Genomic DNA, 25,920 nt, shown 5'->3' with positions numbered 1-25,920 from the left:
CTTTAAATGATTGTTTCCAGTGCTTTGGAAAACTTACAGTCCTTAAATCCAAAGGATATTGGGAAGATGAATGCAAAGGGTTTGGGGTTTTAAACAGAATAATACATGATCTGCCTCTGCTAAAAAGTAACAGTATAATTCATCTTATTTTTATTTTGTAAGAGTCTATGTCTTAAAATTTTTTCTATTTAGTATAAACTTTTTCAGTTTTCTAATACAGACAAAAAGGTAACATTTTCATATGTTTTAAAAGGGCTGATGCTTCCTAACCAACTACTGATCAAGGAACCCGGCTAAGGGTTTTGAGACATGAATATAAGCAGTCCATTAAATACTAATTTTGAGAGGCAAATGCTGGCCACATTTCCTGGATCAATTCTTCCTGCCTTGGGGAGGTACTCCACAAATCTGGTAATGGTACATATCGTGTTTGTTTTTATAAATTACTTAGGCCAATACTGGGTCCAAGTTGTCCTTATAAATGAAAATTGTAAATACTTTATGTACTTTCAGTTACATCACTGTTCCATTTAATACATGTTTGCAGACACTCGGCTTTATCTCTGAGACACTCTTTATTTGTAAAATTTTTATTAATATATAAATACTTTAATTCCAGCTTAGCACAGATTTTGCCTATATAGACAAATCTCTACAAACACATGTAACACATTTTATTTAGAAACAAACATTTATTTAAAAGTAGATATCAAATTTAAAAGGAATACTTGCTCAAAATCATAAAAAATAGTAAAGTTCCTTTTAAACAGGTAATATTTTCCCTACGATTTGCTTTCACTGAAATATATTATCTTTTTTAACATACTAGGTAGAAGCAATTTAACAACACAGAATAGTTAGCTACAATTTGTTCAAAATATTGAGAAATGCAGATTTATAGATGTGACCATCAATTTTATTTTGTTATGTTTTTTAAATACTTACTGGTCCAGCTGCAGCATACACTAACTGACTTGGTTTTACATTTTAGGGCTAAAACCCTGAGGAACCTGCAGAGTAACTGTTTAGCACTGAGCAGAGTTCAGTTTGCATGTGCTCCCAGAGTTAAAAACTCGACCAAACCAATCAAAAAACAAAAATCCCAGTATCTTTTAATTTTTGAGTATTTACTTGTAATCACAGGCTTTCCCAAATTATTAGAATGCCTTATACCTTGGCTATTTTACTAGAATAATGATTTAGGCTATTAAGTGTAGTCATTTTGTTCAGAATTTAGTATAAACAGATCTTTTTTGCTTTTCAGAAATTACTAAGCTCTGTTGGTGCCACAGCTGATCCCTCTTCAGTTCCAGAGGCTTCTTCTGGTGTCTGTAGCTCTTGACAGTGGTACTTCACCTTCAGTGGTTTGCCGGGGTACCAGACCAAGTGAATATGACAGGGAATCATTTCCTGGGAAATAAGAGTTCTAAAATATTATGATCTGCAAAAACTTCTGGTTTAAACAGTTCTATATACCGTTTTGTTTTACCTGTGTTGAGAATTCATGGAGTAGAACAGTATAATCAAAATCAATTGCATCTTCATTTGTTTTCTAGAAGAAGAAAGAAAGAGTTAGTGTGATAGATAGTGTGGGTTTATATTAGCTTAGAATTTGGAAGGCTCGTCTTGTATCACCTGCCTTGAATGGGTGGATGGGTGCCTTGAATCACCTGCCGCCTCTTTGATTCTAGCCTCATCTCCTTTGGTGGTATCCTGTATTAAGATGTGGAAGTTGTTGATTCTTACTGTTTTGCCACTGTCATGATAATCTAGTAAGGTCCTTCTGTCACTTTTTCTCTCTAATATTTGTGGGTTTTGATGGAGATTAAGGTTTATGAGAATAGGCAGAATCTTTTGACAACCTAAGGAATCTAGATACCGTATATGCACCTCAAGCTGATTTATAGCCCGGATATGCCAGGCAATAAGACAAGGGGCAGGGCAGGGCAATCAGGATTTCTAGAAGGACACCATGGGCCAGGTTCTCTGCTAGGCACTTTATACATGTTCTCATGGAATTCTCCTGTCTTGCAAGAGTATGTATTATGAGCCTTCTTTTACAGGGAAGGCAACTTGAGGTTACAGCTAATAGGTGACAAGTGGGGATTCAAACCCAGATCTACTGACTCCACCACCCACATCCTTCATGCTGTACCACACTGCTTCTAAAACCAACACATTTTATAGGTAAGCAGGCAGTCTCCCTCAGCTCTTTTATTCTCTTGATTTCTATAAATTTTAAGAGTGACTAAACTGATTTCCTGCTTTCTATTTGACAGTAGCTGTTTTGAGGGGAAAAGGTCGGGGCACAAAAGTGCTTATCCCTTTACTAGTAAAAATGGAAGAGAAGGAATAAAAAAATTAATTTGGATTATGATTTTAATCTACCAGGCTTTTCATTGAGACTAAGAATATGCAAAACCAAAAAGGACTTGATAATTAAGTTTTGTCTTCCCTTTGCTTACATTGATGAAGTACTTTTACAAGCCATGAAATTTCCATCAGGTGGAGGGGGTACTAGAGGGATATGATACAAGAGAGAGCCTGGATCAATCAGAAATTGACTGCTTTTCTGTGGTGCTTTGCATCATTGGGTAGGTTTCTCTTCTGCCTCGCAGTGAACCCATGAATGGTCAAAGCAAATATCCAAAACACAGGCTGCAAAGTCAGAATTCATGAGAGAAAATGTAGCATTTTTTATCTAAAGGAACAGTTTCTGGAGGCTCCAGTTATCAGTTGGGCATTGCTGGGTTTGGGGGTCGATTTAGCCTTGTCTGACTCTCATTTGGTGACGATGTTGACCTTGGACTATATTGACACAGCTGGCTGCTGTGCTGTGTAATTTTTGTCTCGGACTTTTGTGCTGCCTGCACTTTTTCTCAAGGTCTGTTTACCATGCATTTCTACAGTTAAAAAATTGGTCTTATAAAGTGTTTTTTCAGGACAGTGCCTCTTTCTGTTTCTGAAAATAGCATTTCTTAAGGATATCACGGCAATCTCCAGATTTTAGGCAAAAAGGAAGAAAGGCTTGAAACAAATGATGGCGTTCCAAGTCCATTTGACAAACTTCTGCTCAATACAAAGTGTTACCCATTTTTTAATAATCCAAACAAAAATTTGGATTATTATAATGCTTGGGCACCCTCTACATTTAATTAAGACCTTCCTCAGTAAGGCTACTGAGACACACCTCATGTTTCTGTTCATAGATTCTTCCTCCTTCAGGGGGAAGCGCCCTAAGACCAAACCAAACCAGGCCTTATTAAAGAGCTGCAGCCCAGACATGGAGCAGCCCAGACATGGCGCAGCCCAGCCTGGCAAAGTACCCAGGGGGCACTGCCCACACCAAGCAAGGCTCTGCCAGGAAGTCATCATTTTTAATAATCAGAAATAATCTCCTTGGTTTTGTTCAAATCATCACATATGTCAAATCCTTATAGTCCAAATTGATGATTTACTGTCACATTTTTCTGATAACTTAGCACTTTAATCTTCCTAGAGACAGAATGAAGTATTTGGTTCCCTTATACTTACTCGTGACCTACCCCACCCCTACTGCTCCCCTCCCCACTAAAAAAAAAGAAGGAATGATCCCTAGCAGAACCAGTGTGGTTTTAGTAGAGAATAAGTAAGCTTAGGTTATTAATATTAATATACGCTATAAAAAGTTGATTTTTTTTAAATTGAAGTTTAGTTGATTTACAGTGGTGTTAGTTTCTGGTATACAGCTAAGTGATTCAGTTATACATATTCTTTTCAATATTTTTTCCATTATGGTTTATTACAGGATATTGAATCTAGTTCCCTGTGATATACAGTAGGTCCTTGTTGGTTATTTTATTTATTTTTTAAATAAATTTATTTATTTTTGACTGTGTTGGGTCTTCGTTGTTGCGCTCAGGCTTTCTCCACTTGCGGCGAGCGGGGGCTACTCTCCGTTGCAGTGTGCGGGCTTCTCATTACAGTGGCTTCTCTTGTCGCAAAGCACGGGTTTTAGGCGCGCGGGCTTCCGTAGTTGTGGCACGCAGGCTCGATAGTTGTGGCGCACAGACTTAGTTGCTCCATGGCACGTGGGATCTTCCCGGACCAGGGCTCCAACCCATGTCCCCTGCATTGGCAGGCAGGTTCTTAACCACGGCACCACCAGGGAAGTCCATATCTATTTTATATATTGTATCTGTTAATCCCAAACTCCTAATTTATCCCTCCCCTACCCCCTTTCCCCTTTGGTAACCGTTAAGTGTGTTTTCTACATCTGTGAGTCTACTTCTGTTTCGTAAATAAGTTCATTTGTGCCATATTTTAGATTCCACATATAAGTAATAGCATATGGTATTTGTCTTTCTCTTTCTGACTTATTTCACTTAGTATGAGAATCTCTCGGTCCATCTATGAAGCTGCAAATGGCAAAATTTCATTCTCTTTTATGGTTGAGTAGTGTTCTGTTGTGTGCCTATACCACATCTTCTTTATCCATTCATCTGTCGATGGACACTTAGGTTGCGTCCAAGTCTTGGCTATTGTGAATAGTGCTGCTGTGAACGTTGGGGTGCATGTATCTTTTCGAGCTATAGTTTTCTCTGGATGTATGCCCAGGAGTGGGATTGCTGGATCATATGGTAACTATTTTTAGTTTTTTAAGGAACCTCCATACTGTTCTCCATAGTGGCTGTACCAATTTACATTCCCACCAGCAGTTGTAGGAGGGTTCCTTTTGCTCCACACCCTCTCCAGTATTTGTTATTTGTAGATGTTTTAATGATGCCCATTCTGACCAGTGTGAGGTAGTACCTCATGGTAGTTTTGATTTGCATTTCTCTAATAATTAGCAATGTTGACCATCTTTTCCTGTTGGCCATCTGTATGTCTTCCTTGGAGAAATGTCTGTTTAGATCTTCTGCCCATTTTTTGATTGGGTTGTTTTTTTGATATTGAATTGTAGGAGCTGTTTGTACATTTTGGAAATTAAGCCCTTGTTGGTCACATCGTTTGCAAATATTTTCTCCCATTCTGTAGGTTGTCTTTTCATTTTGTTTATGGTTTCCTTTGTTCTGCAAAAGCTTATAAGTTTGATTAGGTCCCAGTTGTTTATTTTTGCTTTTATTTCTACTGCCTTGGGAGACTGACCTAAGAAAACATTGCTACAATTTATGTCAATTTATGTCAGAGGATGTTTTGCCTATGTTCTTTTCAAGGAGTTTTATGGTGTCAAGTCAAAAGTAGATTTCTTAGCAGAATAAGGTAAATACGATGGTTTCTATAATGTACTATTGGCCGATGGAGGCCTCTAGTTAGGGGGAAGACTTGGGCTGGCTGCCAGTGATGTGCTGCCGGTTCGATAGTCTGGGATGCTGACAGTATCTGATACTGATAAGATTTGGAACAATGCTGGAAAAGTAACAGTTTTACTTTTCTCAGTTCACATTAAAGAAAGGCTAAAGCGTGTCAGGAAAGTCCTTATCCGTTTTTTTTTCCCCTAGCCATCAGATATCTCCCCTGCCCTCGGCTTAGTCCTCGTGGTTTGGGAAAGACATCTGTTCTTCAGTCCTAAGGCAATAACTGCCAGTTATAAGATGGGTCTTATATTTGTATTTCAGCTATTTCTTAGCCCACTCTTCTCTCAGGCTGTGTTCATTTGGGGCTGTGAAGTTTATAAGGCTGCACTGCCTTACACAACTGGATTAAAAGGTGAGTTTATCCCTGAGTGCAGAGATAGTAATTCCCACCCAGAAAGCTTTTGGAAAAAACTATAATCCCTATAGATTCCTGAGCTACCTTGGGCCACGGGCACCTCCAGCCACTCCCTGCTTCTCTGTCTTTGCTTTGTCAGCCCTACTGTCCTGCTTCTAGTCTCCAGGGACAGTCCCTAGACTTTCTGATCGTAATGACTTTTTTAGAAATTGTTGCTTGTTTTGCTTGTTGTTATGTTGCTTATTTTTCTGAAAGATCACAAGAATCTTTAGTAGCCACCAAATAGCAGAATTTGAAAATCTATGTGGGTATGTGCATGCTTTTATTTAAGGGAACTCTAATCTTGGAAGCTAAGCAGGGTTGGTCCTGGTTAGTAACTTGGATGGGAGGCCGCCTGGGAATACTGGGTGCTGTAGGCTTTTTTAAAAAAAAAACTCTAATCTGAAATGCATATCAACCTTAATCCAAATTTCCCAATTGCTTCAGTATTTTAGATTTATGTTAGTTTCGAGGGCTTCATTCAGTAAGCTTGTTGACCCTCATTTCATAGCCCTAAGAGAAGAAGTGATTTGCCTTAGGTGACCCAACCAAGTCAGCTGCATCTTCAATAACTATTTATCTAAAACACAGACACCACAGGGTAAAAAAAATCTAAAAGTCCTGTTCCCCCTGCATTTTTGTTTTCTTAGCTCTACAATTACATTTGTCCCCACTTTCCCAATTGCAGGGATATTAATGGACAGATGATGGACATCAAAGAAAGACTGGCTAGAATGAGCGAGAAACGGGGCTGCTGTTTTCAAACCATAGTACGTCCTGGTGTTTACTTAGGTGATGTGTCATTTATAAATGCAAAAGAATGGAAAACAATGCCATTAAAAGATCCTAATTTTTTCTCTTGTGTCCCTGTTGCTCTGTTCCTATTGAGTTTTTCTCTGACATTCATTAAAATTAGTTCTATTATCTTGATGCCATTTTCTACACTAAACAAAAAATTTCCCCTAACTTCTCAGTTAAAGGAAAAGCCTTCTGTTGAGGACGTGATTGTCTTGGTAGACGAGAGAAACTTTTTACCTGCAGCCAAAGAATCGGTGCTGTGCCCTAACTCCTGGTGTAACAGCAGTCAATTACACGGCCGTTTCTATCAAAGCCACTCCATAGGGGAAAGAAACGTTCATTTTGGTAAGGAATGAAACTACATTTCAAACAGTTGTCTGCTTTACAAGTGGCCTTTGAAAGGTACACCAAGCTATTACTGGCATGAATAATGCTGACTGGACGCCAGGCAAGTCCTTGTACTCGGAAGATACTCACTGCTGTCCATCCATGGTGAATGTACTGCTTCAGCCACCCGTGAAGAAAACGACTTTTAGAAATTTGTACTTATGGTTGGCTCAGCCTGCCTCTGAGTAGTTGATACTGTTTAGTCTGGAAATGCCCCTCCCTCTCCACATGACATGTGCCTGACAAAAACCCCCACTCAGCCACCTCCTTGTCTGCACCCAACCAGTTGAGTGACTGGCCCTTCTCTAAATTCGTGACCGCAGACCTTCAGAGGCCTGCAGTGCTGCGTGATGCTCGAACCCACGCACTCCCACCCCCTCTCACCTCCTGTTCCATCCTCACGCTCAGCTGGTGACTTTGCCTCATTTTTCACTGAGAAGACAGAAGCAGTCAGGATAGAACTTCCACAGGCTGCCACGTGATACCCACCCTCCTAACCAGCATCTGTGCCACACTTGAAAGCCTTCCTCCAGGTGCACTCTGTGCCCTTGTCCACAGTCATCTCCTGGATCGATCATATCCTCTCTTTATCTCCTCAAAGATATTAACTCCAACAAGTCTTCCTTCTCTTCCCTACAAGTCCTACTTTGCCCCTCTCTACTGGATTTTTCTCAACATATAAATATGCCGTTAAATCGCCCAATCTAAAAATACAACGGAAAACCCTCCTTCAACCCTGTGCTTACGCATCCTCCAGCTCTAGCCCCCTCCCTCCCTTTTACTCCCCTTTATAGCTAAATTCCTTGAAAGACATGGAGCGTGCACTTCCTCTCCCATTCTTTCCTGAACCTATTCTAATCAGGACTTTGCCCACACTGTGCCGGTGAGACAGCTTTTGATAAGCTCTCCATCTACTTCCAGCTTGCCTAAATCTAATGGTCAATTCTCGGTCCTCATCTTTCTTGACTTTCCAGCAGCTTTTGATAGTTAGTCAATTCTCATCCTTGAAACACTTTTTTTTCCTCATATCTCTAAACCCTCTAAAGTTGGAAGTGTTCCAGGACTCAATCCCTACATAACCTTTCTCTGTTTACACTCATTCTCTCATCCACTCTTGAGGCTTTAAAAACCATCTATGTGGTGATGACTCCAGCCTAGGCATCTCCCCTAAACTTCAGACTCTTATGTCCAGATGACGATACAAATTCTCTACTTGGTTATGGAATTTAGAATGCTCCAACTCAAGCTAATTTCCACCCAAATCTGTTCCTCTGTAGTCTTCCCCAATCAGGAAATGAAAACTCTATCCTTCCAGTTACTCGGGCCAAAATCATAAATCATCCTTGACTTTTCTTATTCTTGGATATATCCATATCTAACCCATCAACAAATACTGTTGGTCTACCTTCAAAATGCAAACACTTCTCACCACATCCACCGCTGCCACCCTGGCCTTGCCTAGGCTACACATTACTGCTCTCCTTGCTTCCACCCTTGTCTGGCTACGGTCTGTTCTCAACACAGCAGCCAGAATGATCCTGCTGTAAGTCAGATCGTGTCACTTCTCTGCTAAAAACCCTGTAATGAGTAAAAGACAGGGTCCTTCTAATGGCCTTCCATGAACTGACCCCCTCCATCCAATCTCATCTCCTGGCACGCTCCCCTTGCTCAATCTCTTGCAGCCATACCAGCCTCACTGCTGTTTCTCCAACCCATCAGCCACAATGCCTCCTCCGTCCCCTCTGTCTGAAATGCCTTCCCTTCTGGAGGCGTGGCTTGCTCTCACTTCCCTTACGCCTCTGCTCAAATGAGAGGGGCCTTGCTTTAGACTAAAGCTTAATTCTGTCAATACCCTGCATTCCCTTTTCCCTGCTTTATTTTTCTCCATAGCACCTACCACCATTTGATACATACTTACTTGTTTATCGGTTCACTGTCTCTTCTCTCGCTAGAATTAGTCTCAATAAGGGCAGCTACACTGAGTGTTTTCTTTAGCGCTATATCCTCAGTCCCCACAACCATGCCTGGCATTCACATATGTACTGAGTTAATGAAATGCAATTAAAACTCTTGCCACAAAGCTAGAAGTTCACATTAATTTAGTCTAAGAACATGGCATTGGTTGTATCTCCTGTGGAACAAGTTAATTGTCAGTTTTTCTTACCCACTGCTTCACACTGCTGAGCTGTGCCATGTAGTAGTGTAAAAACTGTGTTGTCTTTTCCCACATCACGTAAGAGCTGCCCAGAAAAGCTAAATCCCAGATGGGTCTCAGAGAGGGATCAATATGTCCATGACTATCTGGGGGCACAAAAAAAGTACACTCATATTAAGACATTTTCAGGACAAAATATTACAAGTTTCAGTAGTAAAGTGGGACTCGTATCTGTTTCTGCATTGTATGGAATCTTACATGCTTCAACTTGCCCTGCTAAGTAAAGCTACTATAAAACAGTTTAAGGGCTATTTGCTGTACAATATAAATGCAAACTAAGAGCTATAATGATACTCAAAGTTAATCTAAAACCTTTCATCTAAAATCTTTTAATTAGATGGAAACATCTATCAGTCATCTTCTCCACATTACCTTCTGGTTTGGATCCACAGTCGACGTGCTGGTCTTTGTCCTTCTCTGATCCTTGGCATTAAAGCTAATCTGTGTATTGGCAGCATCTGTCACTTTTTTGACTACATGAACAAATCAAGTGGGTTTTTCCTGTGGCATCGTTTTTGGAACTGCAATCTTTCTAATTCAGCAAACATTTATTAAAAATCTACTTAATATCAGATACTGCTATAGGTAGGGATACAATGACTAATAAATTACCTCTTGTGACTTTTAGGAACTCAAATTTTAGTAAGTAATTTATGAGCTATTCATGGACCATCATTTATGCAGTTTGAAGGAGATAGTGTATATTAAAGCCCAATAATAGTATAATATGTGAGGAGTACAAACAGCTTATTAGGAAATGAATCCTTCTTAGTAAAATAATCTTTCACATAAATTCTGCTCTGTATTGATAGAACTAGACTTGGCTGGTTTATAGTGGTAGTCGATTCAAAAGGCATTCATTGATTGCTTGGGTGCCGTGAGAGATGCAAAGAGAGGCCCTACCCTCCACTTGACAGCGTGGAAATGCAGCTGACACCTTCCTTAAGAAAAAGGGAGGATCAGAGAGCTGAGGGGACACAGGGAAGGGGGAGGTTTCTTTGGGCTGAAGAGGTTGGGGACAGCTTCACAGAGATGAGATTTGAGCTGAGCCTTGAATTCCTGTCGTGTGTATGGAAGCGAGAGAGTGACAGACTTCCTTCCTAGTGCCACCAGGAGTTTAACTTGTGAGATCAAAACGAATTACCATAGAAGAAAAATTAGTTATACAAAATACCGTGAATAATGAGGACAACTGAAATTTGTAAATGCCAGTAGCACTGCTACAGAGTCACTTAGGACGTTGGTTATTCCCAGGTCCCCAGTCTTGTCTTTTGTATGTCATATACTTGGGCTCATCTATAGGAAGTTTATGAATTCATTAGAAGAGGAGAAATTTTTACTCTTCATAAAAGCCAGACAACTACTATTTAAGGGGAAAAACAGTGCAGAGCAAGGATATCCTAAAATGGATTAGATCTTCTCACTTAGCAGTCGTAGAGAAAACTGCTCAACAGTCAAACACCCTGGACTGATTAAATACTGAATGGGATCTGCTGAGATCTGAACTGGCTGCTCCAACATAGATTTTGATTCAACTTATCTAAAACCAAACCTTTTCAGTTTTAAGTAGATAATTTTAGATATACAGGCTACAAGCACCATTAAACATCTCTGCTGAATTTAAAGTGACAAGAGAACTTGTAGATTTTGTTGATGAAAACGTGCCCTATATTAAGCAAAAACTTTTCCGAAGCTTCATAGCAGCCACATTAAGTTAGACTCTTATAGAATGATCCTTGTGGGCATATAGGACTTAACCGAACATGATCCAGTTAACCTGCATTATTAAAAATTGTCCAAAATCTAGAGATCCTGTGGCAAAAGGACTGAGACCCTTTCAAAGAAAGGGTCCAATACGATTTCTAAAATTTGTGTTTTAAGAAGAATATATAAAACCCTATTTCCCCAACTAATGCTAATGAGGGGACCAATCCCTAAATAACCATAGATTTTAAGTATTAGTCATTGGCCCATTTATTTCAGACAGTTAAATATAAACAAATGCTACTACAATGCAAGATTCTGAATCTTCTTCATAATTCTTTGGAACAGGATTTAATCCAAGTTGTCAAAGCACTGTAATGCAAATAAACTCTCAAATTCAAGCTTCAGAATTTGAGAAACGCAGGGAGCAGTATCCCACCTCTGGGTTTTTCAGAACACTTAAGTCTCAGTAATGGATGGGACATAGATGCAGCCAGAAATGGAGACCACAGGTCCTCCACGCTGACACGGGTCTGTCACAGTCTCCGGGCAAATGAGTGAACTGAGAGAGATACAGTGGGATAGGGAGTGCTGTGGTGGTCATGTCAAGCTTAATAGCCCAGTGCAAGTCCAGAGATGACTTCTGTGGTTTTGGAGATTGGATTTGCCAGTAAGCGCCGAGTGTCAGCTGCTGTCCACATACCCTGCTGAGTGCCAGCGCAAATGGGCTCTGCTTTATTTCAGCTGAGTCACTTCAGAGGCAGGGCTCATTTCTTATAAGAGACGGCACCACTGCCCATTAGCTCTGGACCTAAAATGAGATCAGCTTGACTCCACTGCAGCCTCCCAGCAAGGCCCCAAGACAGCTCGCCCGGCCCTGGTGCAGAAGGCCATGATGCACACGACAGAGGCCCTGGATGGGGTCCCGCCACCTAAAGTTTCCAAAGCCACCACCAGAAACCTCTAGAATTTTTCTCCTCAGCTTCTGGACTCAACCCTGAAAACTGCACACCTACGTGTGGGTCCTGTTGCAAAGACCTCCACCTCTTCTCCCTGGAGTCCGGCTCTTGCCCTGCCCTGCGTCTGTGATGAGAAGTGGGCAGATTAAAGGGGCACAGATAGTTTTCAATGGAGTCACTATATTGTGCTCGAGGGGGAAAATAGGAAAAGGATACTTCTGAATTTTGTTCAAATAATCAGGTGTACCACATTCTGTAGTTGAATTAAAGTGCCATTTGGGGGATAAAATTTTAGATGATTTTTTTTAAATAGATACTTTCTGCAGTATAACTGCTTCACGATACTGTGTTAGTTTCTGTTGTACAACAGAGTGAATCAGCCATATGCATACATATATCCCCATATCCCCTCCCTCCCACCCTCCCTATCCCACCTCTCTAGGTGGTCACAAAGCACTGAGCTGATCTCCCTGTGCTATGCGGCTGCTTCCCACTAGCTATCTACTTTACATTTGGTAGTGTATATATGCCCATGCCACTCTCTCACTTCGTCCCAGCTTACCCTTCCCCCTCCCCGTGTCCTCAGGTCCGTTCTCTAGTAGGTCTGCATCTTTATTCCTGTCCTGCCCTTAGGTTCTTCATACCATTTTTTTTTTAGATTCCATACATATGTGTTAGCATACAGTTTGTTTTTCTCTTTCTGACTTATTTTACTCTGTATGACAGACTCTAGGTCCATCCACCTCACTACAAATAACTCAATTTCATTTCGTTTTATGGCTGAGTAATATTCCATTGTATATATGTGCCACATCTTATCTATTCATCTGTCGATGGACATTTAGGTTGCTTCCACGATCATTCTTTTTAAGATGTAGTAATGACATGCATTCCTGAATATAGAAATTCCAGATATTGGTTCATACCAGGTATGCTGACTACATCCAAGAGGTTTTTAAGTTGCTTCATGTACTTGTAGAGCCGATAATCTTCTTCTTGTCTTGTATTCTTCTCAATGAGCCGAGTACACGTTATATTAATGGCCGGTCTGGGTTTCTCGTTCCTGAAAAACACTCGAGCAGAACATTTCCCCAGACGTTCCTTACCTTCCTGAAATAAAGATTTTGGAATTAGAATGGTTTCTTATCACTTCCCACCCACTCCAATGAAAAACACACACAAGACTGGGGAGTTCCTTGTACATGGCAGGTATGCACTGGCATCCATATGTAGTATTCTTTGCTTTGTAGAAAATGATTTTTGTGCTCACAGCCAAACACAACAATCTTCAGTCTTTGCTGTCATTTAAAAAACTCCTGCTTTCTGATGGTGCCCTTATGAAAGAATGCTGGGCCTCTTCCAAAGAAATACCACTGACACCTGTGGGTGCTACTCGGCTCAAACCTCTAGCTAGGATAGAGGTACTTTCCTTTCTACTGTGGACCAACCAACATAATGTTTACTTTGGCCCTCAAGCTGGCCAACTTGAACCAAAAGGAAGCTGATTCCCATCAACACAAATGACAGTGTCTTCATGCTGCCTGATGAATTCAGTCCTCTTACTCCAATTTTACAGTTTAAGACTGAAGTTTAAAGAGGAACCTACTCCATGTCTCACAGCTAGTAAGTGGTAAGCCAGGACCTGAGCTGTGTCTGTGTGATGCCAGGGCCCCAGCTCTGTGAGAACTCCATCTCTCTACCCCGAGGTCTAATCTGGAAGAAGTGGAGGGACAGCTCACCCACATGGGGCTGATCCAACTACCTGAGTGACCGAGGGAAGCCTGCTCGCACTCAGATTTAAAGGTAGACACGCTGAGTGTTCTGGGATCTCCCTCACTTACTTTCCAATCCAGAGACACGTGGAGCTGGGTAGCTGGATGCTTTAAGTAGACATCAAGGGTACAACTCATTTCTGGGACGGTGCTTCTCCACTCTTTTAGGTCACTGATTCCTTAACCCGACCATAAAAGCCAGGGAACCGCTTCCCAGAAAAATGCACATTCACTCATACCATCCTCTGGGCCTAGAATCTGAGGAAGTTCATGGCGGCACTCAAAACCCATCCATGGGCCGCTAGTTAAGAACTCCTGTTACAACACGGTTGGTTGAGCAATCGAGTTCTTTTCACGTTTACAGTCATTTAAACTGGGTGGAGTCCCAGTTAAAACAACCAAAAAGAAAAAGCCCACAATGAAACAAACCATACTTAAAATTGGATCTGCTAAATAAGCCCCCTCTTTGAACTAATGCAAAAAATGGAAATAGGCGTTCCAATGGGCAACGTCTTCTCCCGTGAGTGCTAGTTTACAGGAGAGGAAATTTAAGTGGTACATTAAAATCCTAATTATCGGTGCAATACAGAAAAACGGTGAAGGGAGCGATGGGGAAGAGGCTTATGAAAGGCAGAAGATAGGGCTGGTACGTGGGCTCTTTTGATGTCAAAACCGTTTCCAGGGAAGAGAAAAGGCAATAGGTATTGTCCCCTTTTGTTTTTCTTTCCCTTTCCCCCGAAACAGCTCCACAGAATCAAAACAGTTGCCAGAAGATGAAAGAACTCTCCCTACCTCCCGAAAGGAAGCATTTCAATTAGCTAGCCCTCCAGAGAAACACAGTTGGTCAAAGTAATCTAGTAATTGTTTTCCTTTTAGCTTTAATCTAACACTTCCGTTTGCAACACAGAAACCAAAAGCACCTTCCTTATGCTTTAAGAAAACGTTAATTCTTAGGTTAATTAGCAAAGTTGGCGTAGTGTTTTCTTGTCAGAACTTGTTTGTGAATACTGGTAAGCTTTCTTCCAGAAGCATCAGCCGGAGGGGTTATGCCTTCTCCGAAGCTCCGCCTTCCTGAGACACAGTAATGCCGATGCTGCCTGCTCATCCCCCCCGCTCTGACTCCGCGCCACACAAAGGCGTTTGGGCTGGCCGCTCCACCCCGGTTCCGGGTGCTGCCTCCCAGCCTGGCCCAGCCCCGGGAAGTCCATCTGGCTCTCATTTCTGTCTGAGTCCTCTGTTTCCTCTCTTCTTGGGAAGGGGGAGGTGGTGGGGAAAGGAAACTTGGCGACTGTGGCCCTCTGGGTCAGAAGGAGAGGCTGAAAATGCCTGCGGCGCACATGGGCTGCTCTGAGTTGCGGAATGCCTGTGTGCACGGAAGCTCCTGGGGGTGGCCTCGTGCTATGCCGGCCCGCTAACGAGAAATGCCACCAGCTGACAGGAGGAGAGCAGGTTGGCATTTGAGAGTGAGTCATTCTGGGGATTCGGAGGTGCTAGGGAGGGGCACCGGGTCCAAAGGGGGTGTGAAATGCCCTTCCAGCGGCAGAGGAAGGATGGGACGAGGGCTGTGTGGACGCGGTAAAAGGAACCCTGTCTGAGACCATGAAGTGGTCCTGCCTAGCGCTGTCTTCAATTCTTGAGAACAAATAGAAAACAAAGCAGGAAAGAAAAAAAAAAGGCAAACCTCCAGGTCACTATATATTAAAATTCTCACTTAAAAAAAAAATCATACAAGTTGTTAATAGGACACTTCACAAACCATGGCAGCTTACCTCTGGGTTGTAGAGCTCCGTGGTAAACACCAGGTCAACTTTATATTCCTTCTTTTGATTAATCTGAAACACAGAGGTAGAACTTTAGCCTCGTGGAAGCTCTGTTAACACCTTCATATCCAAGAACCGCTTGCTGTCTAGGAATAACATGACATGCAAATGGCGGCTCTAGCATTCGTACCTGAATAAAATCGGTGATTTTTTACAAAGAGAAAAGATCCCAAATTTTGGGCTGATCATGACACTCTGCTGGCTGATTTGACAGCTACTCACAAGGAGGGAGGCTGAGAGGAGGAAACAGTGGTCCTGAAGCTACAAGTTGGCTTTGTGGAAGCAGCTAGATGAGAAACAGCCATTAGCACACAGGGCTGAGAGGCGGGGTCCTTCCTGCCTTCCCCAGCCGTGGAGTGCCCCTCCACGCCCTGTGCGGGGCGCTGGGCCCCATCAGCGCCCACCCTCCTGCCACTCACAGCTGAACACAGGATCCAGCGACAAAGGTGTACCCAGTAATAAATAATGGGTTTTCAGATGGTGATGAGTGAAGAGAGAGTGGTGGGGCAGAGTGGCTACTTTTCTTAAGGTGGTCAAGGAAGGCATCTGGGAGGAGGAGACCTCAGATGAGGCCGAAGGGACAGTATGGAAGCAGCCACACCCAGACCCGGGGCAGGCGGGGGGCACCCACACGTGAGGCCAGAGGTGGGCTCTGTGAAGGGCCCGAATCTGGGGCGGTGTGAGTTAGCCACACAGAGGAAGTCCTCAAATGTTATGGTCTCCCCTTTCTTTGCAGCTTTCACAGGCTGGCATACTTCTAAACTTGGGGAGTGCATGTTTAACCTTTTTAAACCTTTGAACTGACTCCAATGCATAGTTTTAGAGTATATATACCCATATCATTGAAGCATATTAGACTGTTTAGAAGAACTTTATGTTATTGGCCAACAATTTTTTTTTTTTTTAAACACCACAGTGACCATTCAGTAAAAGGAGTGTTTTCTAGAGAAGAAAGGAAACTTCTGCTGCCTGGAGCTGAAGTTATCTCACATAGTGTTGATTAAGTTAGACTCTGGAAACAACAATTTCCCTTGAATCAGGAATACAACAACCAAACAGGGTTAATTTATTTTAAGTAGACCAGATATCATCTATTCCCATCACAGATTTTTTTTAAAATTCTGGGAAACCAGAGAATGGAGGGCGAGGATTCTGTGGCAATTATTTATGTAAAGAATATTTAAACGTGGATATATGGATATTGCTGGGAGACGGGGCGGGGTGCACCCAGAGCACATGTACGAGGGCAGTTTGCTTAGGGATCATTTTCAATCTCAAAACAAGCCCTGGTGTAAGCTGAAACATTGATTTCAATTACAAATTCATACAAATTACAGGATTCATACAAACAAGTCTGTCTTCTCATTCACTTTTTGCCACCTATTATGCCAGGCACCAGAGATATACAAGGAAACAGAACATCCAGTCCAGCTTGACCAGAAACCTACTTCCTGTGTAGAAACAGATATATCAACGGCTACACAGTGCAGCTCATCTATGTGGCCAAAACTGCACGTGTGCCGGGCACTCAGTTTAGGGGGGCTTATCTAGAGCAAGGGGCCCAGGCGAAGATGTGGGAATGGGGTGCAGGGGCTGGCGTTCCAGGGAAGGCAGTGAAGCTAGAAAAAAGGCTGTCTGGGGAGGCTGGCGCAAGGTCACGAAAGCCTCTTTTTCTATAAAAAAGTTTGGGATCAACTTGGAACTTGATCCCAAAGTCTGTGGGAGCCCCAGTTAACACAATGCAGTACTTAGGCTGTTGTGGAGACTAAGACATGGCACAAATAGAGCTTCGACTGTGCCTGGATCGGGGAAAAAGTCCAATGTATGCTCACTCTTTTTATCATTATTAAAACCTATTCAAGCCCACAGCTAACATCATTCTCAATGGTGAAAAGCTGAAAGCATTTCCTCTAAGATCAGGAACAAGACAAGGATGTCCACTCTCACCACTTTTATTCAACATAGTTTTAGAAGTCCTAGCCATGCAATCAAAGAAGAAAAAGAAATAAAAGGAATCCAAATTGGAAAAGAAGTAAAACTGTCACTGTGTGCAGATGACATGACACTATACATAGAGAATCCTAAAGATGTCACCAGAAAATTACTAGACCTCATCAACGAATTCAGTAAAGTTGCAGGATACGTGGGAATTCTGGCGGTCCGGTGGTTAGCACTCGGCACTTTCACTGAAGAGGGCCTGGGTTCAATCCCTGGCCGGGGAACTAAGATCCCACAAGCTGCACAGCAGCAGCCAAAACATAAAACTATAATGAGTTATCACCTTACACTGGTCAGAATGGCCATCATCAGAAAGTCTACAAACAATAACTGCTAGAGAAGGTGTGGAGAAAAGGGAACCCTCCTACACTGTTGGTGGGAATGTAAATTGGTACAACCACTATGGAGAACAGTATGGAGGTTCCTTAAAAAACTAAAAATAGAACTACCATATGACCCAGCAATCCCACTCCTGGGCGTACGTCCAGAGAAAACTGTAATTCAAAAAGATGCATGCACCCCAATGTTCATTGCATCACTGTTTACAATAGCCAAGACATGGAAGCAACCTAAATGTCCATCAACAGAGGAATGGATAAAGAAGATGTGGTACCTAAAAACAATGGAATATTACTAAGCCATAAAAAAGAATGAAATAATGCCATCTACAGCAACATGGCTGGACCTAGAGATTATCATACTAATGAAGACAGAGAAAGACAAGTATTATACATCACTTATATGTGGACTCTAAAAAGATGAAACAAATGAACTTATTTACAAAACAGAAACAGACTCTCAGACTTCAGAAACAAACTTATGGTTACCAAAGGGGAAAGGTGGGGAGGAGGGATAAGTTAGGAGTTTGGGAGTAACATATACACACTACTATATATAAAATAGACATCAACAAGGACCTACTGCATAGCACAGGGAACTCTACTCAATATTCTGTAATGACCTATACAGGAAAAGAATCTGAGAAAGAATGGATATGTGTATGTGTATAACTAACACTTTGCTGTACACCTGCAACTAACACAACATTGTAAATCAACTATACCCCAATATGAAATAAAAATTAAATTAAAAAAATAAAATGCAAAAACAAAGAAAACAAAACGTATTCACATCAGGGAGGGAAAGAACTGTGCTGGAAAGCAGGTTCTGGCCCAAGGATGAGGCTAGGGAAGGCTGAGATACAGACTCCATCTAGCTTGTTTTTACATTGGTTTTCTCCTGCCTAGAGCTCGCAGTGAATCATTAAAGGGTGTAAATAGAGCCTGCACAAAAGTGGCTGCACAAGGCGCCCCATACATCTGTCTCCAAGTCTCCTAAAGTTCAGTGTCCTCGTCGCCCCACCCGAGTTAGAGGGACACATGGAACACTCACCCGAGCCACGCGGGCACCAACAGCTGAGACTCAAAGGAGGCAACACTTCCGCCCGCCGGCAGGTCTAAAGCTTAAACTGCTTGCTGCGCCAGTCCTAGGGCCCTCTGGCCTGCTGCATGCACGACCTAGGAGTCTGCCCTTCCCGTCCACTTAGGGGCCTAAGCGCAGCCTCCTACACAGGAGTCAGGAGGCCCCTCAGGCTGCTAGCTGGGGGTGAGTGGGGTGGGTGGTGAGGCCATTCATGAGAAGAGGAGGGGCGGCAGGGTTGGTGCTACGTTCTTTGTGCTCAGGGACGTGGAATACGGCCAGGGGGCAGCTGCATGTCATAAACATACACTCAGTAGAGGTGGTGGTTGAAGCCACGGAATTGGCTGCAAGCCCCCCAGGGAAGGTGTGTTCACTGAGAAGAATCTTGAGGACCACCAGTCTTCCCATCGGTAATAAACTGGGCACGCTTATTTGCTACCCACAAGGATTCACAAAAATCTGCCTTATTCTTGATATAACTGTGCATATTTTAAACAAAGTACTTAAAATATTATTTGACTCAACATTTTTTTGAAAACACCTGGAGGCAAAGTGATGTACCGGTACCTATTCTTTGCAGGGAAAGAAACAAGTGGATTAACCAAACCAAGGCTGTGAGCTGAATGGAGCTGTCTGTTCTTTTTGGCCGCACTGTACAGCAGCTTGTGGGATCTTAGTTCCCCTGACCAGGGATCGAACCCACGCCCCCTGCGGTGGAAGCATGGAGTCCTCACCACTGGACCGCCAGGGAATTTCCCCGAGCTGTCCTTTTGAAGAGTAATTTTTCCTTCCCGATTTGATCCCCTTCTTTTGTTTTAATTAGGCACTCTTAAAGGCATCTACATTCTGTCCAAAATAAGATTTTTATATTTTTGGTTGTACTTTATCCTTTATCAAGACACAGCCCTCTTTTCTCCCACAAAGGCCTCTCCCAGCTCCCTTCCTCTGAGTCACAAGTTCCCCTGAGGCAGCTTTGCTGGTTCTCCTGAGATAAGGTGGCAGCCTCAGGCCCTGGGCAAAGCAGCAGCAGCCAGGGCCTCCTTGTCTGGGACAAAGTGTCTCACGCTCCTCAGGACATTTTAGGGCTGTGAGTTCCCTTCGGCTGCCTTTGATTAAACTATCCTGTGATAAAGAGGTCTCTGTAGTTCAGCACCTACCCCAGGAGTTTTGAACCTGAGCACAGGGCTAGGTGAGGACAGGGAACAGACTGTCACAGCCGCCCTCAGGGCAGTCAGGTGACAGGAGGAGAACTTCAAATAGATGGCTGTAGAGTTGATTATTTGATCATGGATGACTTAAGAGCTATGAAAGGATAACTGGAGAAGTGATCTAGTCTGGGGATCAGCAACGTCACATTTGACCTGAACTCTGAACATTAAGAAGGAATTGACTTTGGGGTGTCAGGGTGAAGGTGGGGGGCTGGCACACATTCCACATGGAAGGAAGATGGGGCTGAAGGCGCTGGGGAGCAGCTGGGGGGCAGAGGGCAGAAAGACGGGAGCCAGGATCCGGAAGAGCCCTGGCCGGGTGGTCGGGGGCCGTCCCCTGCCGGCTGCAGTAAGAGTTTCTTCCTAAGAGAAACGGGAAGCCGCGAACAGGAAGGAGAGGTTTTTGAAGATCCCTGTAGCGCACATATGGAGAACTGGTGGTGCTGGAGTGAGGAGGGGTCCAGAGAGAATGCAGAGACTGCAGGGGGCTCGTTGACGGGGTGGATGAACCAGGGTGGGGATAGCGGAAATGGAGGGGAGTTTATGGTGGACACATGTGGATGTGAGTCCTAACTAGCGGGTCAACATGACCAGTCACATCACTCAAGATCAGAAATAATCACTAGAATGCATGTTTTGTACTAGGACAACATTATTACGTCCACCATCATTTAAAGGATGCTTGTATTTATAGAACAACAACAGACACCCTCTAGGGCCTGTGCTGGGTGTGGTTGTAAGCACATCACATGTTTTACCTGGGCTAACAGAGCTCTGAAGGCCTGCGCACAAGTGAATAATCGGGAGATGCCAGCTAAAGAAGCAGTGAGGGACCACCGTATAACTGTTAGATTGGCAATAAACGAGAAAATGCATAGGGCCAACCCATTGGCCGGGTTTGGGGGGTTCATGGCTGATAGGGGAACCAATGACTGAAACCACCCACTCTGGCCAGGCACCACAGAAACCATTTGCATGAGTTATCTTGCGACAGGAGGTCCTGGTAAGGAATGCAGAGCTAACAAGTCACCACCAACAGGAAGAATTCGAGAAAGGTCAAAAGGAGCGAGGAGATGCCAGTCCACATGTCCTACCAACCTCCCAGAATCCTTCTTGCTGGAATCCATCTCGGCTGAGCAATGCGCGTGCCACCAGGAAGGACCCTGAGTCAGAACGATTGGCCAGACACAACCCGGAAACTAACCCCATCACCATAAAACCTGAGACTGCGAGCCACGTGGCAGAGCAGTTCTCCTGGGCTCCCTCACCCTGCTGCTCTCTTCCCGGGTTCCCCTTCCCAATAAAGTCTCTTGCTTCGTCAGCACGGGTGTCTCCTCGGACAGTTCGTTTCCGAGTGTTGAACAAGAGCCGACTGCCCTGGAAGGGGTCCCCTTCCTGCCACATGGCTGGGGGGAGGTAGCCTGGTGCAGCCTAGCTGGAAAGCAGTCTGGCTGACTTGGTCAAATCAAGGCTGCACACACCTTATGATCCAACAACCTACTGCTGGGTACGTATCCCAGAGAAACTGTGATGCTGTTACAGGGACTTGTGGGAGAATGTTTCTTGAAGCATCATCTGTGTGGTGGGAAGTGGGAGGCAATCTGGTGTGCATCCCTTGGGGGTGGGCAGGTAAAATGGGCTTGCTGTGCAGCAGGGAGAGGTAGCCAACTAGCCATACATACAGCAACAAAGAGAGATCCTCGGGCTTCCCTGGTGGCGCAGTGGTTGCGAGTCCGTCTGCCGATGCAGGGGATGCGGGTTCGTGCCCCGGTTCGGGAGGATCCCACGTGCCTCACAGCGGCTGGGCCCGTGAGCCATGGCCGCTGAGCCTGTGTGTCTGGAGCCTGTGCTCCGCAGCGGGAGAGGCCACAAATGGGGAGAGGTCACAACGGTGAGAGGCCCGCGTACCGCAAAAAAAAAAAAAAAAAAAAAAAACACCTTTTCTGATATGGTCATGAGGCGAGATGACATGTAAAAATCCTTGCAAAAAATAAACAATCAAGAAACATTGTTTAAAAAAAAAAAAAAGAGAGAGATCCTCAAGGCTGGGAGTGCAAACAGAAGCAACAAAACGCATGGCAAAATACTACTTACAAAAATGTTTTAAATAAAAATTTGCACACACACCAACAATATATTTTATAAGAGCACTGTTTTTTGTTTTGTTTTGTTTTTGTTTTTTTTGCTGTACACGGGCCTCTCACTGTTGCGGCCTCTCCCGTTGTGGAGCACAGGCTCCGGATGTGCAGGCTCAGCAGCCATGTCTCACGGGCCCAGCCGCTCCGCGGCATGTGGGATCTTCCCAGACAGGGGCACGAACCCGTGTCCCCTGCATCGACAGGCGGACTCTCAACCACTGCGCCACCAGGGAAGCCCCTATAAGAGCACTTACAGACAGAAGAATATACATCAGCCCTTTTCAAAGTGGCTGCCCATGGGAGGGCAATGGAATGAAGGTGTGGACAAAGAATGTCACCTGCCATTTCAGTAAACACCGGATACTGCAGCCATAAAGCCCCTACAGTGCAACCCTGAGGGGAATTCAGGATGAGAAAAACAGGATACTGGCCCTAGATAGTTAAGATGCTTATCAAAGGAATAATTTCAGTGAGCCCAGACTCCTGCATCTTCCCCTACATAGAAAAGCACGAAACTCATTAACTTGAATACAGACTGAAAGTGAGGGGTTTGAAAAAAGAATATTCCAGGCAAATGGAAATCAAAAGAAAGCTGGATGGATAAAGAAGATGTGGCACATATATACAGTGGAATATTACCTAGCCATAAAAAGAAACGAAATTGAGTTATTTGTAGTGAGGTGGATAGACCTAGAGTCTGTCATACAGAGTGAAGTAAGTCAGAAACAGAAAGACAAATACCGTATGCTAACACGTATATATGAAATCTAAGAGAAAAAAAATGTCATGAAGAACCTAGGGGTAAGACGGGAATAAAGACACAGACCTACTAGAAAATGGACTTGAGGATATGGGGAGTGGGAAGGGTAAGCTGGGACAAAGTGAGAGAGTGGCATGGACATATATACACTACCAAATGTAAAATAGCTAGCTAGTGGGAAGCAGCCGCATAGCACAGGGAGATCAGCTCAGTGCTTTATGACCACCTAGAGGGGTGGGGTAGGGAGGGTGGGAGGGAGGGAGATTCAAGAGGGAAGAGATATGGGAACATATGTGTATGTATAACTGATTCACTTTGTTATAAAGCAGAAACTAACACACCACTGTAAAGCAATTATACTCCAGTAAAAATGTTAAAAATAAATAAATAAATAAATAAAAGCTGGAGTAACAACACTCATCAGATAAAATAGACTTTAAAATAAGGACTATTACAAGAGATAAGGGAGGACATAATGATCAAGGGATCAATCCAAGAAGATACAGCAATTGTAAACATTTATGCACCCAATGTAAGAGAACCTCAATACATAAGGCAAATGTTAACAGCCATAAAAAGGGAAATTGATAGTAACACAGAAATAGTGGGAGACTTTAACACTCCACTTACACCAATGGACAAATCATCCAGACAGAAAATCAATAAGGAAACACAAGCCTTAAATGACACATTAGACCAGACTTAATTGACTTAATTGATATTTATAGCACATACCATCCAAAAACAACAGAATACACTTTCTTCTCAAGTGCACACGGAACATTCTCCAGGACAGATCACATGTTGGGGCACAAATCAAGCCTTGGTAAATTTAACAAAACTGAAATCATATCAAGCATCTTTTCTGAACACAACGCTATGAGATTAGAAGTCAATTACAGGGAAAAAAACTGTAAAAAACACAAACACATGAAGGCTAAACAGTATGATACTAAATAACCAAAGGATCACTGAAGAAATCAAAGAGGAAATCAAAAAATACCTAGAAACAAATGACAACGAAAACCTATGACCCAAAACCTATGGGCTGCAGTAAAAGCAGTTCTAAGAGGGAAGTTTATAGCAATAAAATAGCACCTGAAGAAACAAGAAAAATCTCAAATAAACAACCTAACCTTACACCTAAAGCAACTAGAGAAAGAACAAACAAAACCCAAAATTAGTAGAAGGAAAGACATCATAAAGGTCACAGCAGAAATAAGTGAAATAGAAACGAAGAAAACAACAGCACAGATCAATGAAACTAAAAGCTGGTTCTTTGAGAAGATAAACAATATTGATAAACCTTTAGCCAGACTCAAAGAAAAAAAGGGAGAGGACTCAAATCAATAAAATTAGAAATGAAGAAGGAGAAGTTATAACTGACACCGCAGAAACACAAAGGATCATAAGAGACTACAAGCAACTATATGCCAAAAAATGGACAACCTGGAAGAAATGGACAAATTCTTAGAACAGTACAACCTTCCAAGACTGAACCAGGAAGAAACAGAAACTATGAACAGACCAATCACAAGTAATGAAATTGAAAGTGTGATTAAAAATCTTCCAACAAACAAAAGTCCAGGACCAGATGGCTTCACAGGCGAATTCTATCAAACATTTAGAGAAGAGCTAACACCTATCCTTCTCAAACTCTTCAAAAAACTGTAGAGGGAGGAACACTCCCAAGCTCTTTCTACAAGGCCACCATCACCCTGATACCAAAACCAGACAAAGATATCACAAAAAAAGAAAATTACAGACCAATATCACTGATGAACATAGATGCAAAAATCCTCAACAAAATACTAGCAAACAGAATCCAACAGCACATTAAAAGGATCATACACCATGATCAAGTGGGGTTTATTCCAGGGATGCAAGGATTCTTCAATATACACAAATCAGTGTGGTACACCATATTAACAAACTGAAGAATAAAAACCATATGATCATCTCAATAAATGCAGAAAAAAGCTTTTGACAAAATTCAACACCCATTTATGATAAAAACTCTCCAAAAAGTGGGCATAGAGGGAAACTACCTCAACATAATAAAGGTCATATATGACAAACCCACAGCAAACATCATTCTCAATGGTGAAAAACTGAAAGCATTTCCTCTAAGATCAGGAAAAAGACAAGGATGTCCACTCTCACCACTTTTATTTAACATAGTTTTGGAAGTCCTAGCCATGGCAATCAGAGAAGAAAAAGAAATAAAAGGAATACAAATTGGAAAAGAAGAATTAAAACTGTCACTGTTTGCAGATGACATGATACTATACATAGAAAATCCTAAAGATGCCATCAGAAAACTACTAGAGCTAATCAATGAATTTGGTAAAGTTACAGGATACAAAACTAATACACAGAAATCTCTTGCGATCAGAAAGAAATAAAGGAAACAATCCCATTTACCATTATAACAAAAAGAATAAAATACCTAGGAACAAACCTACCTAAGGAGGCAAAACACCTGTATGCAGAAAACTAAGATACTGATGAAAGAAATCAAAGATGACACAAACAGATGGAGAGATATACCATGTTCTTGGATTGGAAGAGTCAATATTGTGAAAATGACTATGCTACCCAAAGTAATCTACAGATTCGATGCAATCCCTATCAAATTACCAAGGCCATTTTTCACAGAATTAGAACAAAAAGTTTTACAATTTGTATGGAAACACAAAGGACCCCAAATAGCCAAAGCAATCTTGAGAAAGAAAAATGGAACTGGAGGAATCAGGCTCCCTGACTTCAGACTATACTACAAACTCCAGTAATCAAGACAGTATGGTACTGGCACAAAAAGAGAAATATAGATCAATGGAACAGAATAGAAAACCCAGAGATACACCCACACACCTATGGTCACCTAATCTATGACAAAGGAGGCAAAAATACACAATGGAGAAAAGACAGCCTCTTCAATAAGTGGTGCTTGAAAAACTGGACAGCTACATGTAAAAAAATGAAATTAGAACACTCCCTAACACCATACAG

General features: G+C 42.6%; 1 protein-coding gene and 1 long non-coding RNA gene across 2 annotated transcripts in view; one reads left to right on the top strand and one right to left on the bottom strand.

Moving 5' to 3' along the window:
* Positions 1–555: 555 nt before the first annotated feature.
* The window catches only part of RARRES1 (retinoic acid receptor responder 1), a 40,266-nt gene continuing 14,901 nt past the window's right edge, over positions 556–25,920 (bottom strand). The window contains exons 2-6 of the mRNA XM_082626064.1: positions 15,335–15,397; positions 12,720–12,903; positions 9,080–9,216; positions 1,490–1,552; positions 556–1,410 (exon numbers count right to left, since the gene is read on the bottom strand). Of these exons, the coding sequence (XP_082482190.1) occupies positions 1,261–1,410; positions 1,490–1,552; positions 9,080–9,216; positions 12,720–12,903; positions 15,335–15,397 (597 nt within the window). The 3' untranslated portion in view covers positions 556–1,260. The remainder of the gene's footprint in view (positions 1,411–1,489; positions 1,553–9,079; positions 9,217–12,719; positions 12,904–15,334; positions 15,398–25,920) is intronic.
* On the top strand, positions 1,561–6,585 carry LOC309806959. Its single transcript, XR_014294466.1, has 3 exons — positions 1,561–2,187; positions 5,598–5,688; positions 6,419–6,585. It is a non-coding gene; the product is annotated as an uncharacterized lncRNA (long non-coding RNA).

This window comes from Mesoplodon mirus (genome assembly GCF_964341445.2).
Source record: "Mesoplodon mirus genome assembly, chromosome: 6".
NCBI classification, from domain to species: Eukaryota; Metazoa; Chordata; class Mammalia; order Artiodactyla; family Ziphiidae; genus Mesoplodon; species Mesoplodon mirus.
The sequence above is the reverse complement of the archived record's forward strand: the minus strand, read 5'-3'. Positions and strand labels throughout refer to the sequence as shown.